The sequence below is a fragment of the Oxyura jamaicensis genome, chromosome Z, assembly GCF_011077185.1.
Source record: "Oxyura jamaicensis isolate SHBP4307 breed ruddy duck chromosome Z, BPBGC_Ojam_1.0, whole genome shotgun sequence".
Classification (NCBI taxonomy): Eukaryota; Metazoa; Chordata; class Aves; order Anseriformes; family Anatidae; genus Oxyura; species Oxyura jamaicensis.
Window position 1 is genome coordinate 54835716 of NC_048926.1, and position 14063 is coordinate 54849778.

The 14063-nt window shown below is 46.8% G+C and overlaps 1 protein-coding gene across 1 annotated transcript in view; it reads right to left on the reverse strand.

Annotated features, from left to right (window-relative positions):
• Window positions 1-13841, reverse strand: part of CPLX1 (complexin 1) — a 128038-nt gene extending 114197 nt beyond the window's left edge. The window contains exons 1-2 of the mRNA XM_035309392.1: window positions 13687-13841; window positions 12946-13048 (exon numbers count right to left, since the gene is read on the reverse strand). Of these exons, the coding sequence (XP_035165283.1) occupies window positions 12946-12976 (31 nt within the window). The 5' untranslated portion in view covers window positions 12977-13048; window positions 13687-13841. The remainder of the gene's footprint in view (window positions 1-12945; window positions 13049-13686) is intronic.
• Window positions 13842-14063: the final 222 nt, after the last annotated feature.

The window sequence follows — 14063 nt, forward strand, 5'->3', positions numbered from 1 at the left end:
GTAATGAATTTTTTAAGGAGAGGAAGAAAAAAAATGTGATTACTTTCCTTGCAACTAAAAAAAAAAAAAAAAAAAAAAAAAAATAGTAGAAAAACTGGTCTTTAGCTGCTGTAGAGTGACAGATCTTTGCCCAAAAGGACATGTTTAGAACAGTTGATATTTATAACTTACGTAATGCCGTATCAGAACAGTGTCCAAGTCTTGGGCTGCTGTTGTGCAGAATCAAGCCCAGAATTTCACTAGCTTATCCAGAGCTTATCTCTGTTGAGGTAGATTAGCTGTCTAATGATGAGCTCAATTGTTGTCTTGTAATTAGAAATAATTTTGTAAGCACATAAAAGGAACCTAGTCTTCTACTGTACAAAGCAAAATACACACAAAAGTGAGTCCTAAATAAGTATCAGACAAGTAAACGCCTAAGAACCAGCAATAAGACACCATGTCCATAACTGAGAGAGAAAAAAATTACGGGTGTTCTTGATTCAGGATGGGCAGTTCACAATAGCTGGAAGCATTGAAGCTGACACTCCCTGCATAGTTAGATGGTTAAACCAGTGGAGAAGACTCAAGGTAGGAGGCAGAGTTAAAATCACAGCAGCTTTGTCTTCAGCTTAGCCAGCACGAAAGGAGAACACTCTTGCCTGTGGTTGTGATCAAGAGGATGTGTTTCAGCACCTGTCAGCAAACTGTCAGCACAGCTGCAAGCATAGCAAGGACCCCAAGTCTTGGAGGAGAGGAACTGAGGTCCAGACAGAAACAGTCACCAGCAAGATTTTATCAGATGACTGTTGAAAAGCAAAAACTTCAAGTCCTTTAACCAGAAGGCAAGTCATTATCTTTAGATCAGGACATCTCCAGCCACACAACCAGAAAAGGGAGCACCTTGACACTGGTTAAGGGACCATGGTGTCCAGAGAGTTGTGAACTGCACTGGGATCTCTGCCAGCTAAATGTGCTCTCAGACAATACTATAAGATCCATAGTCAGCAGAGAGGAAAGCACATTCCTCTTTTCTGCCAGAAGCCAACATCATCTTACTATGGGAGGGAGTTGGCTTCCTACCATTTCCCTGCGTGGCCTTCCTCCTAAAGGCACTTTGGGTAGGCTCTCCTGAAGTAATAACAGTTTTCAGGACACTTGGGTGGAAAACTATCAATCTATGGGCAGATATTTAAATATCAATCTATGGGCAGATATTTAAATCATCTGAACATGAACCTGAGGCCAGGTAGGGAGCAGGACCAGAAATTGAGGAGCATAAACTGAGCCTAATAATCTGCCACCACAAGTAACAGGACGTACTGAGAAAGACACAGAATAGCTTGTTCTCAGACAACCATTCAAAACTGGGAGGAGATTCCACAGGAACACCTACCTCTGAAGTGATTTATTTCTCAGCTGTAATGTAAAACAAATGAAAAAAGTTATTGAAAACAGCAGTGCAGAAAAGCATGCCTCCTTGTGAAATGCAGGTAGAAGTAATAGAACTGTACAGAGAAAAAAGATGCAAAAACTAAAGTGGAAAAAGAAGTGACAGCTGAGTTAAAATGATATCAGTGTTTAAAAACATGCCTAATGCCATACATGCATTGTTAGCCAGCCAGAGGGGCTCAGAGTTACAGTCCACTTCAGCTGCAGGGCCAAAGCTCCAGTTACCACACGGGGAATTTCAAGATACTGTTGTTATGTGAAGCCCAAAATCTCTGCCTTGGCCAAAACATCACAGCTAGAAAAATATCCGCTGGCGCTGTGAGCTTGCTTCACTCAGAAGCAAACCGCTCCGCTATTCCAGAAATGACTTTGCAAATACACTAAGTTATTTGAAAAAGCATCCCTTTCGATTTGAATCTGACAGCTGATTTCAGATCACCCTTGGGCCAGCCAGTAAGACGATATGGCTGGCAGACCTTTCCTCCTCACAATGCAAACCCAACAAGGATAAAAAGTTTTCAGAAAAGGGAAATCTAACCACAGCTGTATGACAACCTCACCCAGAGGGGTGGCTCCCACTGGTGGTTCCCACTGAGCTGGGCAAGATCTATTGACTGCATCAGAGACTGTCACATACTAGAACAACATCAAAATTGAGTATAAAGACTAAATATCTTTTAAAGAGGATTTTGTTATTATGGAGCTTCTTATAAATGATCCGTCAGAGGCTGTCTGCTCTTTGTATATATATTTACAATATATACATAAAACATAAACATTACATATTATATATAATTCTTATAATAAATTTATATATATATATATATTATACCTCTGCTATAGAGGTACTCAAGATAGAAAATAATTTGCCTGCCTTTCTGGCCCTATCTCTACAGCATGCACAATTACACTGACATTTTTTGAAACCCACCTGAGAACCAGCTTCTATGTCTCCCCACGTCCCCCAGCAGCAGGATCCCCCCACCACCTCTCTCCTCTTCTGCTAGCCAGAAACACTCTTCTAGTTCCTGACTCAAGTATGTTCATGGCCAATTTATTCCCATTATTCTTTTACCAATATTGTCCTTCACCTTAAGTAGCTCTTCCCTCAGTGCAATGTTTACCTCTCTCATGTATTTAGAGAGAGCAGTTGTGTCCCCTCTTAACCTTTTTCTTCAGCATTTTAATGCATCTCCATGCAATTATAAATTTACTCTTTCGTGTCCCTTTTAATCTGTCACCATGCAGCTTGGCTGACATGGAACAGGAACAGCTGATGTTGAAATTGTGCAGTAAGAAAAATACATAGGGGAAAGTTGCATTTGTCACACGAAGAGGGCTTTATATATAAAGAATGCAGAGGGAAAAAAAAAAAAAAAAAAAAAAAGAGAGAGAGAGAGACTTGTCTGTCTCTAAGGGAGGACAGTTTTTTTTTCTAAACACTCTCACAGGCAGTTTTATACCCACTTAGACCTGTGCACAGAAGCAGCTAGGTTGATGTGCTGGCAGTTACCAAGACCTGTGAATAACTTCTTCTCGTCATCATTTTTTAAGAAAAAAAATATTTTATTTAATAAAAAAATAAATCTGAATGAAAGTACAAAGAGAAATTGGTTAATTCACAAACCATTTCGCTCAGTGAAAGTCACACATGGATTTCTTTTCTTGTCTTTATTGAGGAAACTAACAATTACTCAAAACCAGCACTAACTTCTGCTGTTCTTTTGGGCGGCCTTATTTGCCTGTTCAAGAATCTGGGGGCTTAAACCAAAATCCCAGACCAAATGCTTGCATTCCAAGTCAGCTTGTCACCCTACACCTGAGCATCACTAGGAATTTATCAGCCCTCCAGAGACAGCACGGCAGTCTCAACCTGCAATAGTACAACAATTAGACAACAGTTCTTGCAATGCTGCATCGGATATATAACTGGTGGGGAAGCAAAGAAGCTGACAGAGATGTAGCTGACTGGGGAAAGCTGGTTTTAGAAGAGCATGAAACAGACTGGATGAAACTCTGCTATTTCCAAAGGCAAAAAGAAAATTGCCATGAATTCTTATAGGACACCTAGGTCCTAAAAATTAATGCTGCTATCGCCATCAAATGCCACGGGCTGTTTTTTTCTTGGTACTGGTGTCAGGGAAGAGTGGCACATGTACACTTAACTCCAGTATAAAATAAAGGGCTGTCACAGATTAAAAACACAGCTGTTTGGATATGATGTCTTAGTCTCACACAGTCTTTCAAGTTTGTGCTGAGTGTTTCTCTTCTTGATTGCTGAGAAAATACAAACTGTGTATTTAAAAGCTTTTCATAAAAAAAAAAAAAAATGTTTTAGTAAAACCCTTCCAAAGTCCTCTTGCAAATTAAAATTCTAATTAACACCTGCATTTTCAAGGAATTTAGCAGACACATGTATTTGGAACAGGTACTGGAACAGAGACCAAGCACTCCCATAGCTTCTACCCCTTCAGGAAGCATGCACAAGATCTCACAGCAGATGCAATAAAATGGTGGAAAGGAGTCAGGATGAACAACGAAGTCTCATTGCAAATATCAAGTCAAGTCCACTGAGTCTGCAAGTTCTGTTCTGCCAAGAACCAAGAAATGAAGGAAGGAGGGACAGAACAAAAAAGGATGCTATCACCTTCCCATGAAGAGAAGGACAGTCTTCAGGTGCCTGAGTCACACTTGTCCCTGTCCTGCTCCAGGGATAACAGAGCCACATACTGCTTTCTGTGCAGGGGAGCTGGGAGAATCACCACCTAAACTGGAGAGCAGGTGACCGTCCCAAGGACACACGGGGTTCTCCTACAGATGAGGTGAGCAGCGGAGACAACCAGCTCACACGCAGTTACCTTAAACACAATGTTCAAACTTCTTTTCTTCTGATCAACCTTTTCTGGTTTCACTAGCAGAAAAGAAGAGGTGAATCCAGGGACACAGAGACACAGACAGCTGCCAGCTTAGGCATTGACACAAATTTCTTTAGCACACCCTTCCCTTTAATTGTTGCCTGCCTTCCCCCTCATTGCTCCCATTCTCCCAGGAGACAAGAGTCAGCAAAACAGCTCCACCATTACGGACTGGGCTCTGTGCTGGGTCCGGCTGGGATGGAGTTTAACTTACCTTGCAGCAGCCCATACAGAGCTGTGCTCCGCACCTGCAGCTAGAACAGCAGTGGTATCACACCGGTGTGCTGTCTGTCACGGAGCAGTGCTGGCACAGCACCAGGACTCCCTCCAGACCCTCAGAGCCAGCAGGCTGGGGGTGGGCAGGAGGTGGGGAGGGGACATCACCAGGGCAGCTGGCCTAAACCAACCAAAGGAATATTCCATACAGTGTGGTGTCACATTCTACAATAAAAGGTGGGAAAGAGAAGAGAGGGCTTTCCTTATGAATACGTCTGTCCCCCCAAACAACCACTATACATATTGAGGCCCGGCTTCCCAGGATGTGGCTGAGCATTGCTTGCTGATGGGGAGTAGAGAATGAGTTTTCTCACTCTTTGCTTCCACACAGCCTTCGCTTGTTTTTTTCTCTTTCTTTTTCCTTTAATTAAATTATCCTTATCTCAACCCGTAAGCCTATTTTTTCATCACATTTTCTCACTGCCCCTCTTCCTTTGATGAGGGGGCTGAGAGAGTGGTGTGGCAGAGTTTATTTGGCCTTCAACGTGAAAGCACCACGTTGTTGTCTTCACTTCCTTCCTTATTTTCCACAGAAGGTATTGCACAGCCCTTTCAATCCCGAATTCCTGTTGGTGCCGCACGTTTGACATTCCTGCAAGGTCAGTATCACTGCAAAAAAGCTGCAAGATTCGAGTCATGCTGCAAAATCGTAAGTAGCTGATAAGCAGCTTCACTCGTGTGCGTAATGACAAATGCAAATCTCAGTAAGATGCACATCAGAAGTCAGATTAAACTTACTTGATGTATTAATGCATTTCTACAGTGACATTGTCCAACCAATTTGAATCAGCTCATTTAAAACTGCACAAAAAAAAATCAATTATTGAATTGCACAGTGTGATCATTGATTTGCTCCTAGTAGAGAGACTCACGATTTGCTTAAACTGTTTTGTCTCTAATATGCATGGTGATTCATACCAGTGACAGGAGTGCTACCAGTAACCTCCACCATGCCAGTAATTGCAGCTGTTACCCTTTAGCAAGCAACATGATCATCCACTCAGCAACCTGTGGAAATTCTCAGCCTTCTCAGCAAAGCCCTGCGTCCTTTGAGACACACACACCCCTCACTAATGCCAATCTGCAAGAAGCAGAACTAGCTAAAGCCACAACTTAGCAACCAAGCTGTAGCAGAAAGAGAACAAGACGGCAGCCAACACAGTTCTCAAAGCCACAACTTAGCAAATGCTTAAGGTTTTGTGTAGCCTTGACCGAGCACTTGATCCCGGCGCATGTAACGAGCAGTGCAGAGTTGCAGCCTCCCAGGGAGAAGTGTTCAAGGCAGAGAGCTCTCTGTCTTACCACTGGAAGAGAAGAGTTAGAGTGCTCAGAAGAGCCTCAGCGTGCTTCATCTGCAGCTGTTGGAAGTGAAAGCAGAAATTTCAGCTGCATAAAGGGACTAACATCCCAGAGCCACACTATAAGAACTATATCCCTTCCCTAAATGCCTGGAAAGCTGTTGGATCCCCATCCTGGAGACTGCTAGAACCTGTATCTGAACTTCCCACTGCCCATGGGCCATAGGCAAACCGATGGCTTACGTTTCCAGAGACCCATTGTTACCAGAACAGTTTGAGTGTCATGCATCATGCACTAGACTCCTGTCCAGCTCCACATCTGCTGCTGTAGATATTTCCTATGCAGCACAGTCCAAAAATTCAGCACTGACAAATTCAATTTGTGCCAAAAGGATGCAGTTGGTAAGAAAGGCCCACGCTCCTCTGGCCTGCAGAATAGCCAACTTTCGTTATGAAAGTTACATAAAAAAGAAAAGCCAGAAGGATTCAGGAATATGGCAGTAGATGTTTACATGAAAAGTATGCAGTACTTCCTTTGAAGGGGACAAGAATCAAGAAGCATCTTCTGTTCAGCCTTAACCAAATCCTGAACAAACTCTTTAATGCATGTGAAGTCTCCTCATTTTCCCTCTCTGTGAGAGACAGATTCTTGCTCTCCATGTCACCCTACTCCAAGCAGGCTCTTGGCAAGCAAATGCTCAGCAGGACAAGTCTTAGATAAGTTCTTCGTGGCATACCTCTACAAGCATCAGGCTGAAGGTTGCTAATTTCGTGTAAGGGTACTAAACAAGCACATTCTGTTCTCAGTACCAGCTTACAAATATGGCAAACAGATGTAAGATGAGAGCAGGCCATGATTCTAAAACCAACAAACCCAAGAGAGGCAAGCGAACAAAACAAATCTTCCTGAAGAAAGGCATAAGAAGAAAGGACTTTGCCAGTGTTTCTCCTCCTTGTTTGGATCATGGATGGAATGAGTCAGTTGGCCCTTATTTTATTAGTTGTTTCACTGGTATCACCTCCACAGACAATGATATGCTTCCTTGGAAAATATCTTCCTCCTTGGCTTTCATGGGAATTCATGAAGAACAAACCAACATCTACAGGTCGCCACGGGAGAATTTGGCATCACATAAATGAACAAGGAATATTCAGAGCTGCTGTAGATTAAAAGGCCCTGAACGGGTGCAGAACTTATGTTCGCTTTGTTTTTCTGAAGCAGACACCTACATAGGATTCTCCTTTCTACCCTCGTCTTGGCAACAGACATCATGATTGCGCTCAGCATAATCCAGTTGCTTCAAGAAAATCTCTGCCAGCAGTATGCATTAAAAAGAAAAAAAAAGCCAATAAAACCATCCTTTCTGAAAAACGTATCCATCAGATTTCAATGCTACCTCTTCATCTCCAAAATGTCATTAAAATGCACATACTCAAAGCATCAGACAGAGAAGAAAGGACCTAGAAGACAGTGGATCGTCAGCATAAACATGCTGCAGTCTGAGGTTGCAGCCTTCATCTTATGCTCTTCCTCAAGAATTCAGGAAGAAGTTATCTGAGAACAGAGGCAGATGGGTCCCCAACATTCCCCAAAGGCTGCAGTGGGATGGAGGTCTCCTGCTTCACCTCTGAGATTCTCCAGTCTATGATTTGGAAGCATCTGACTGCACAATGAAATACCTCGTGTCACAGATTTCCAGGATTACAGGCAATGAAGACCCCTGCAGCAATTACCCACACTTCTTCTGGGCACTACAGCATACAGTTCTGCACTAGGGCATCAGCCCTGCTCCAGGACCTCACAAGCAGTGGAGCACAGCTAACATGATGGATGAAGTCCCAGAGAAGGAAAGGATCAGCAGGGAACTGCAAATGTGAGAAATGAGGCTGAGCTGAGGAAGAGAAGGCAGAAACCACTGTGCCTGTTCCACACTCTGTGCCACTGTGGACAGGTCTGTGTTGCCTTTAACGGTGCTCTATCTTACTGAGGTCTCCAGGACAAATCAAGGACTTAATCCGCACATCACAAACAAGTGAAGTGAGATAAATGCAGCAGCAAAACATGCACTTCATAAGCCACACAGAAGGCAGCTGCTAAGATGTTAAACACTAGCACGGTTTCCATCCAGGCTTATCTGCCCTTCACACACACTCACATCTTCACTAACATAAGCTTAGCACAGGGTATCCTCTTGCAGAGCTTATGGACATTGACTTAAATCCTATTATCTTCAGGAGGGTTTAAATCCCTGCCTACCTTCAAGAACAAGGGGATTCCCTCTGAATTAAGTTTTGTGTTATACCTAGCTGAACCAAAGCAGCAGCTGGGGGACAGAAAGGAGTAAGTCCCCTCTGCTGACACATTCCAGATGGCAATCTGGTTGCATTTGTCTTCTGCCTACAGTGTTTTAAGAATCCTTGTGAAAAACTCCCCATTTCATCTTGATGGATAAAGAAGTGAATGCCAAGCAGCACTCCTCACTCTAAGCTGCTGCCAATAAAACAGAAAGTCATGCCCGTAGTACAGCCCAGTGAATATCTAACCAGAAACACAAGTCTGTTCTTCCTCCTGCATGGGGCTTGCACTGCACCATGAATTCATGGGATTAGGGCAGCCTCAGGAAAGAATTTAGACAGTACCCTCTATGTGAACCATTACATGAAATAAGTTACATGAATAATACACTGGCTGACATTAGGAAAAGTCATTATTTAAGACAGGCATCCCAGCTACACATTTCTCCTGTCTGGTGATAAAAGGAGCACATTAAAGGGCCCTGCAGTGCACCATATAAAGCAGCACAGGAGCTATTGTGGCTGTTCTGTAACATCCACATCTTCACAGCCTTCTGGCCTGCACAATGCCAGTTCCTGCTGTAAGAAATTCTCTCTTCCATTCAATCACATTGTGATCTCAGACATCTCAGACAAATCTGCTTCACCTCCCCATGGGCTTTCTCTTTTTCCATATGAATATGCTTAAGTTCCTTGCCCCTCAAGTCTCCCAGCAAAAGGAAGGTATCTGTCAGAGCTTCATGAAGATTAATGTCTCTTCTGCTTCGGACCAGTTTATCTGTTTGTCCACGCCACAGTGACAATGGAACTGAGCCAGTGCAGTATGACTTGGGAGTCAGATGTTAATGTACCTCTTGCTTTCACACAAGCAATGCAGAGGTAAATGATGTCCAGTGAAAAACATCATGGCTAAACCCTTCTAGGGACCATTTCAGTGTCTCCACTGCCAGCATCTTCCTGGGAAGTCATACACCTTGCTATACTAATCATGATGACAGTCCTCCAGAGCTCTGACCTGGCTTGCAAAAGAGCGATCCTAATGTAAAATGCAATCATGCAGTCATCCTGGTTGTGTTCACTTAGTGATCTGTCACAGGAACAGAAAAATTACCAGCACACACTTAAATCAATGCCTGCTGGTGTGGCAGGGCTCTGATCAGGGACAGGGGTAAAAAAACACCCTTTTGCTGTCTCTGTCACTTCTCTGGAAGAAGCAGCAGTGATTTTAAGCCCCCAGGTTTACTCTTGCTGTTTTCCTCTTGTCATCCCACACAGCGGATCAGAATCATGACTGCATTTCAAATCTGTGGTGCCTGCACTGTCACACAAACAGTAAACGGGGGGACATTTGACACAGAGCGCTGAAATGTGCTGGGTAGAGAAAAAAGCCATAGAAACCAACTGGCCAAAAAAGCTAATAATTTGCAGTGCATTTCCTGGACCACAGCCCCCCACTACTGATGAAAGGGTCAGAGGTTTTACCTTGAAGAGGCCAGGAATTTGCAAAGACACATCTCAATCCTGCCAACAGCCAGACAAAGTCTCTGCTGCCAAGACTAGCAGCAAAATCCCAGTGCTGGCAGCACAGCAGAAGAGAGCTCTCCACTGCACAGAAACAGCAGGCTTCTGCAGACCCCCTCTAAACACAAGTCAGGGAAATAGCACATTCTGTTTCAGCAATACAATAACCCGCCAAACTAATTTCACGAAACCCCAATCCTCTAGAGTCACACGGGCTCCGAAACAAAGCAGCCCTACACTACAGAAGAAAACTGCCTTTCCTTGCCTGCTTACTCATCTCACCCACCTTTCAAAACACCTTCCTGCTTACTACCCCTCAGACTGTCAAAACTCCAAGGAAAAGCAGAGCTGATGGTCAGATGCCATTAGAGATTGAAGAAACACCCTCAGGGACTGCTTCAAAGGCAGTGGGAAAACTCCCACAAGGAGTTTCCTCCTAAGGCCACTGTTTACTAGTGAAGCGAAGTGTGAGACCTTCTCTTCCTCAAGAAGGGGAGTGAGGAGGTGGGAAAGCCCTGATGCTGTCCTTCCAGTGCCTCCACTGATCGCTCCAGCAGAATGCAACCTCATCCCAAAGTCCTCACACGTCAGATCTCTGCAAAGTACTGAACAGCAGCAAAAGGCTGCGAGCAGGTGTCCAGGTGTCAGATCCAGGCTCTTAGCTCTGGCCTGAGACCCATTTTGGTGCTGGATGCTGGGGAGAGGAAATGCCATGCACTCGTGCTCACACAAGGAAAGCCAGCTGGCCCCTAGCCTTTGCGAGGCATCCCCAGGTGAGACAGTGGAAGAGTTGTGCAGTCATGGCTGCAGTGGGTCTGTGGTCTGTGGGCAATATCTGTAGCAGGCCTGGCCCTCTGCAAATTAGAACGACCCTTACTGCCAAAATGACAATACTTTTTTCTTTCTTCCAAGAATGCAAGAAGAGGCTTTGAAGACAGGATAAGAATTTTTGAAGAACAAAGCAAACAACAAAGAAACAAACAAAAATAAAAGTAACAAAAAAAAAAAAAAAGGAAGCAGCAAAAAAAGTTCAGAGGTGTTCTGGGAAAAGACACGTAAAATTGAAATCATGTGGACAGTCTAATGAAAATGCTTGCTAGCAGATCACACAAGGCATCCTACTACCCACCAGAGGCTGGGTGCTTTGCTCACTTTGAGCATCTCTTTCTGGCTCTCAGAACTGGCAGACAAAAAGGGATCTGGCCCTATAATTAAGGAAATAAACTGTAACTGTTGGTCATCAGATTGCTGTACCAATGCAGCCAGACTACAATGCCTGCATCAGCTGGGGCTTTAACACCAGGTGGGAAACCAGTGTCCAAAAGCACTTTTACTATACATTTGCCTCTGTTTTTCCTCTTCAAAACTATTCCCAGTTTAAAAATAGGTCTCTCCTTAATGAATTACCACTTCCTGGTTTTTACCAGTCTGCAGTCTTCTCTTTTATCAAGCAAGGGGCAAGCGCCAGGCACATTTTGCTAGTCCAGTAAGTCATCTGGCAGAAGATCTAATGCCCTGGGCAGCATCTTGTTTGAGACATTAGAAACTCAGACTTCACCAACAGAGGCTTTTTGGATTTGCCTTCTCAGCATCTCCTATTATAATGCAAATCCTGACCCTGGCGTGAAATATTATGCTAGAATGAATGTCTGCCCAGAGTAAATGCTGTTCAGCACAAGCACACACTGCTTCCAAGTCTGGCTAGTCACTACACCACAAGAAAAGGCATGCATCTCAGCTGTTACTCCTTTGCTGCAACCCTCCTCCCCCTGCCTTTAACTGCAGTCTCTAAGCACTTATTTCCCCTTAGCGGATTGCCCAATCTCCAGCTGCACTGGCTAGATCTCCAGTTTTCAGGTACACTTGTTCACTCCTGTGTAAGCAACCTCATTCACACTGTAGAGAACAGTGCAAAATCTGCTGTCCTCTAAACTATTTCTCCCTCAAAACAGGGACCAAAGAGTAATGAGGTGTAACACTGCTACCACAGGAACAGTTATCCTCTCACATAGGGTCTTACTTGCTGGCATAAAATACCAAGATACGAAGATACCTTTATTCTCCAGTTTGCTCTTCCCCTTCAAAACACCCCAATGAAAAACAGGGATGCTTGCTCTGTTCTTAACTACTCCTTTCATGAAAACAAAAACAAAAACAAACAAACAAAAAAAAAAAAAAACAACAGTTATTTCCTTTCAAAGATGAAAAACGTTTCCACAGCACGGAAAACAGTCCTGCAGCAAATGTCCCTATCATGTGTTGAAAGCACGTATGATATTAATAACACGATGCATGAAATATCCCCTCAGCCCCATGACTACAGTTTCTCCTACAGAGGAAAATTAATGGAAGGTGCACACATCACAGCACAAAAGAGAATGAACAGAACCACATCGTAGACCTCCTCAGAGGCCAACCAGCTCCCAGGGACAGCCTGTGTTCGGCATTGTCCCAGTGACAGTCTTGCTCTGGCTGAGCGTTCAGCACAACTGCGGCACAATTCTCTCCCCCACGCGGCCGCCTTGCCGGCTTCCCACCACCAGGTGAAAACAATTCATCGCACATGGGAGGAAACACATCGAAACGTCATACAGGTCTGCCGCAGATCTACATAGGTTGTGAGGGAATACTTTATTATTGTTTCCCTGCTTATTGCAGGAATAATATTAATAATAATAATAAAAAATCACTCTTCAAGTGTGTACTCCAAATTTTGTACTCTCCTGGTACAAAAATTCCCTGCATTGGCCATTCTTTAGTCAAGGTCTGGCCAAGGTCTGGGAGGAGTTTGGGAAGGGGATTCCCCCACGCACAACTTGCTATTCTTTCTTTGTGTTTCCTCTGGCTAAGGCTGTCTGCAGCCCTTGTAATAGGTGCCTCGGTGGGCAGGGAGAAGCAAAGCAGGACCTGCGCTACGTGCATGCTGGTCGGGGCCAGCTCAGGCGTGACCCGGGTCCTGCACATCTGGTGCGGGAGGCCTCCCCCATGGCATGGGGCTTTAGTCTCTGCTTGCTGCTGCCCTCTCCTGCCCAGATTCTTCACACACTTGGCTCTGGGATCACGAATCAGTGGCTGGCGTGCTCCTCTGCGGTCCTCAAACACCTCTCCCAGCTGCGGGCCCTGCCAGGGGCTCTCAGCAGCCCGTCCCCTGTCACGATGAGTGGGAAAAGGAGGGGAAGCGAGGCCCCCCGCGTGCCAACCACACTTACCTCCTAAGGCTTGTTTCATGACAAAATCCATGGCGATGGCTTGGGGGTGCCGCCCAGCTTCACACCTCGCATGCACAGAGGCCGGGGCTCCGCGGAGGGCAGCCTGCAGGGAGGCACAGACACGAGAGGCTCGGTGTCCCCGGGAGGAGGACAGGCAGCCTCCCGGCCCTCCCCAGCCCCTCTCCCGCAGCTCTCCTCCCCTCCACAAGTTTCCAGCCCCGGCCCCGCGGGACGAGGCAACCCCGGCCCCGGGGGAAAAGCCGGGGGGGTGGCGGCGAGCCCGGGGTCGCAGAGCCGGTGTCGCCCGCCGCAGCCGGGCAGCAAGGCGTTAAAGCAGCCCTGAACTTTCTCCCTCGCCGCCTCGGTGCCGGAGGGGGCGTTTGAAGGTGAAGAGCTCCGCAAGTGCCCGGCAGGGCGAGCGGGTAAAGGCGGCCGGCAGGACGAGCGGGGGCTCGGGGCGAGCTGCCCGTGTGCCCCCAGGGGACACTGCCACCGCCATCCCCTCCGTGCCGGAGCCGTGCCAGCGAGCGGGCTGCATCCCTCCCGGGGAGAGCATCCCCTCCGCGCAGCCTGCTGCCTCCCTCTGCTGGCATCGGCCGCGGGGAGCTCGGCTGCCGCCCCCAGACCCGCACCGGGCACCGGGCGATCCTCGGGGCTGCTCGCCGAGGGTCCGGGGGTCGCCCTGCCCGCACCCCGCGTCCCTCCCGGCACGGCCCGGCACGGCTCGGCACGGCATGGTACCTCGCTCGGCGGCGGGTGTGCGGTGCCGTGCGGTGCTGTGCCGGCGGCAGGTGCCCGCGGGCTGCCGGGGAAGTTGCGGGCGCGGGGCTGGAAGGGAAAAAGAGAGGACGAGTGCGGAGCTTCTCCCTACTTTTCCCCCGCGCTCCTCTTTTTATCACGGGATTTCCGGACCATCCCACCGACACGGTCCCTCCTTCCTCCTCCCCCCGCTGCCGGAGCCGGGCTCTCGCCCTCCCCCTGCCTTCGGCTCGCCCGCCCCTTCCCTGCGCCTCCCTCGCCCCTCGGTGCCCGCCGCCGAGCGGGTCCCTGCCCGGCCCCGGAGGGGTGCGGGTGCCGCCGTGCACGCCGCCCACCCCGTCCCCGGCCGCCCGCAGGAG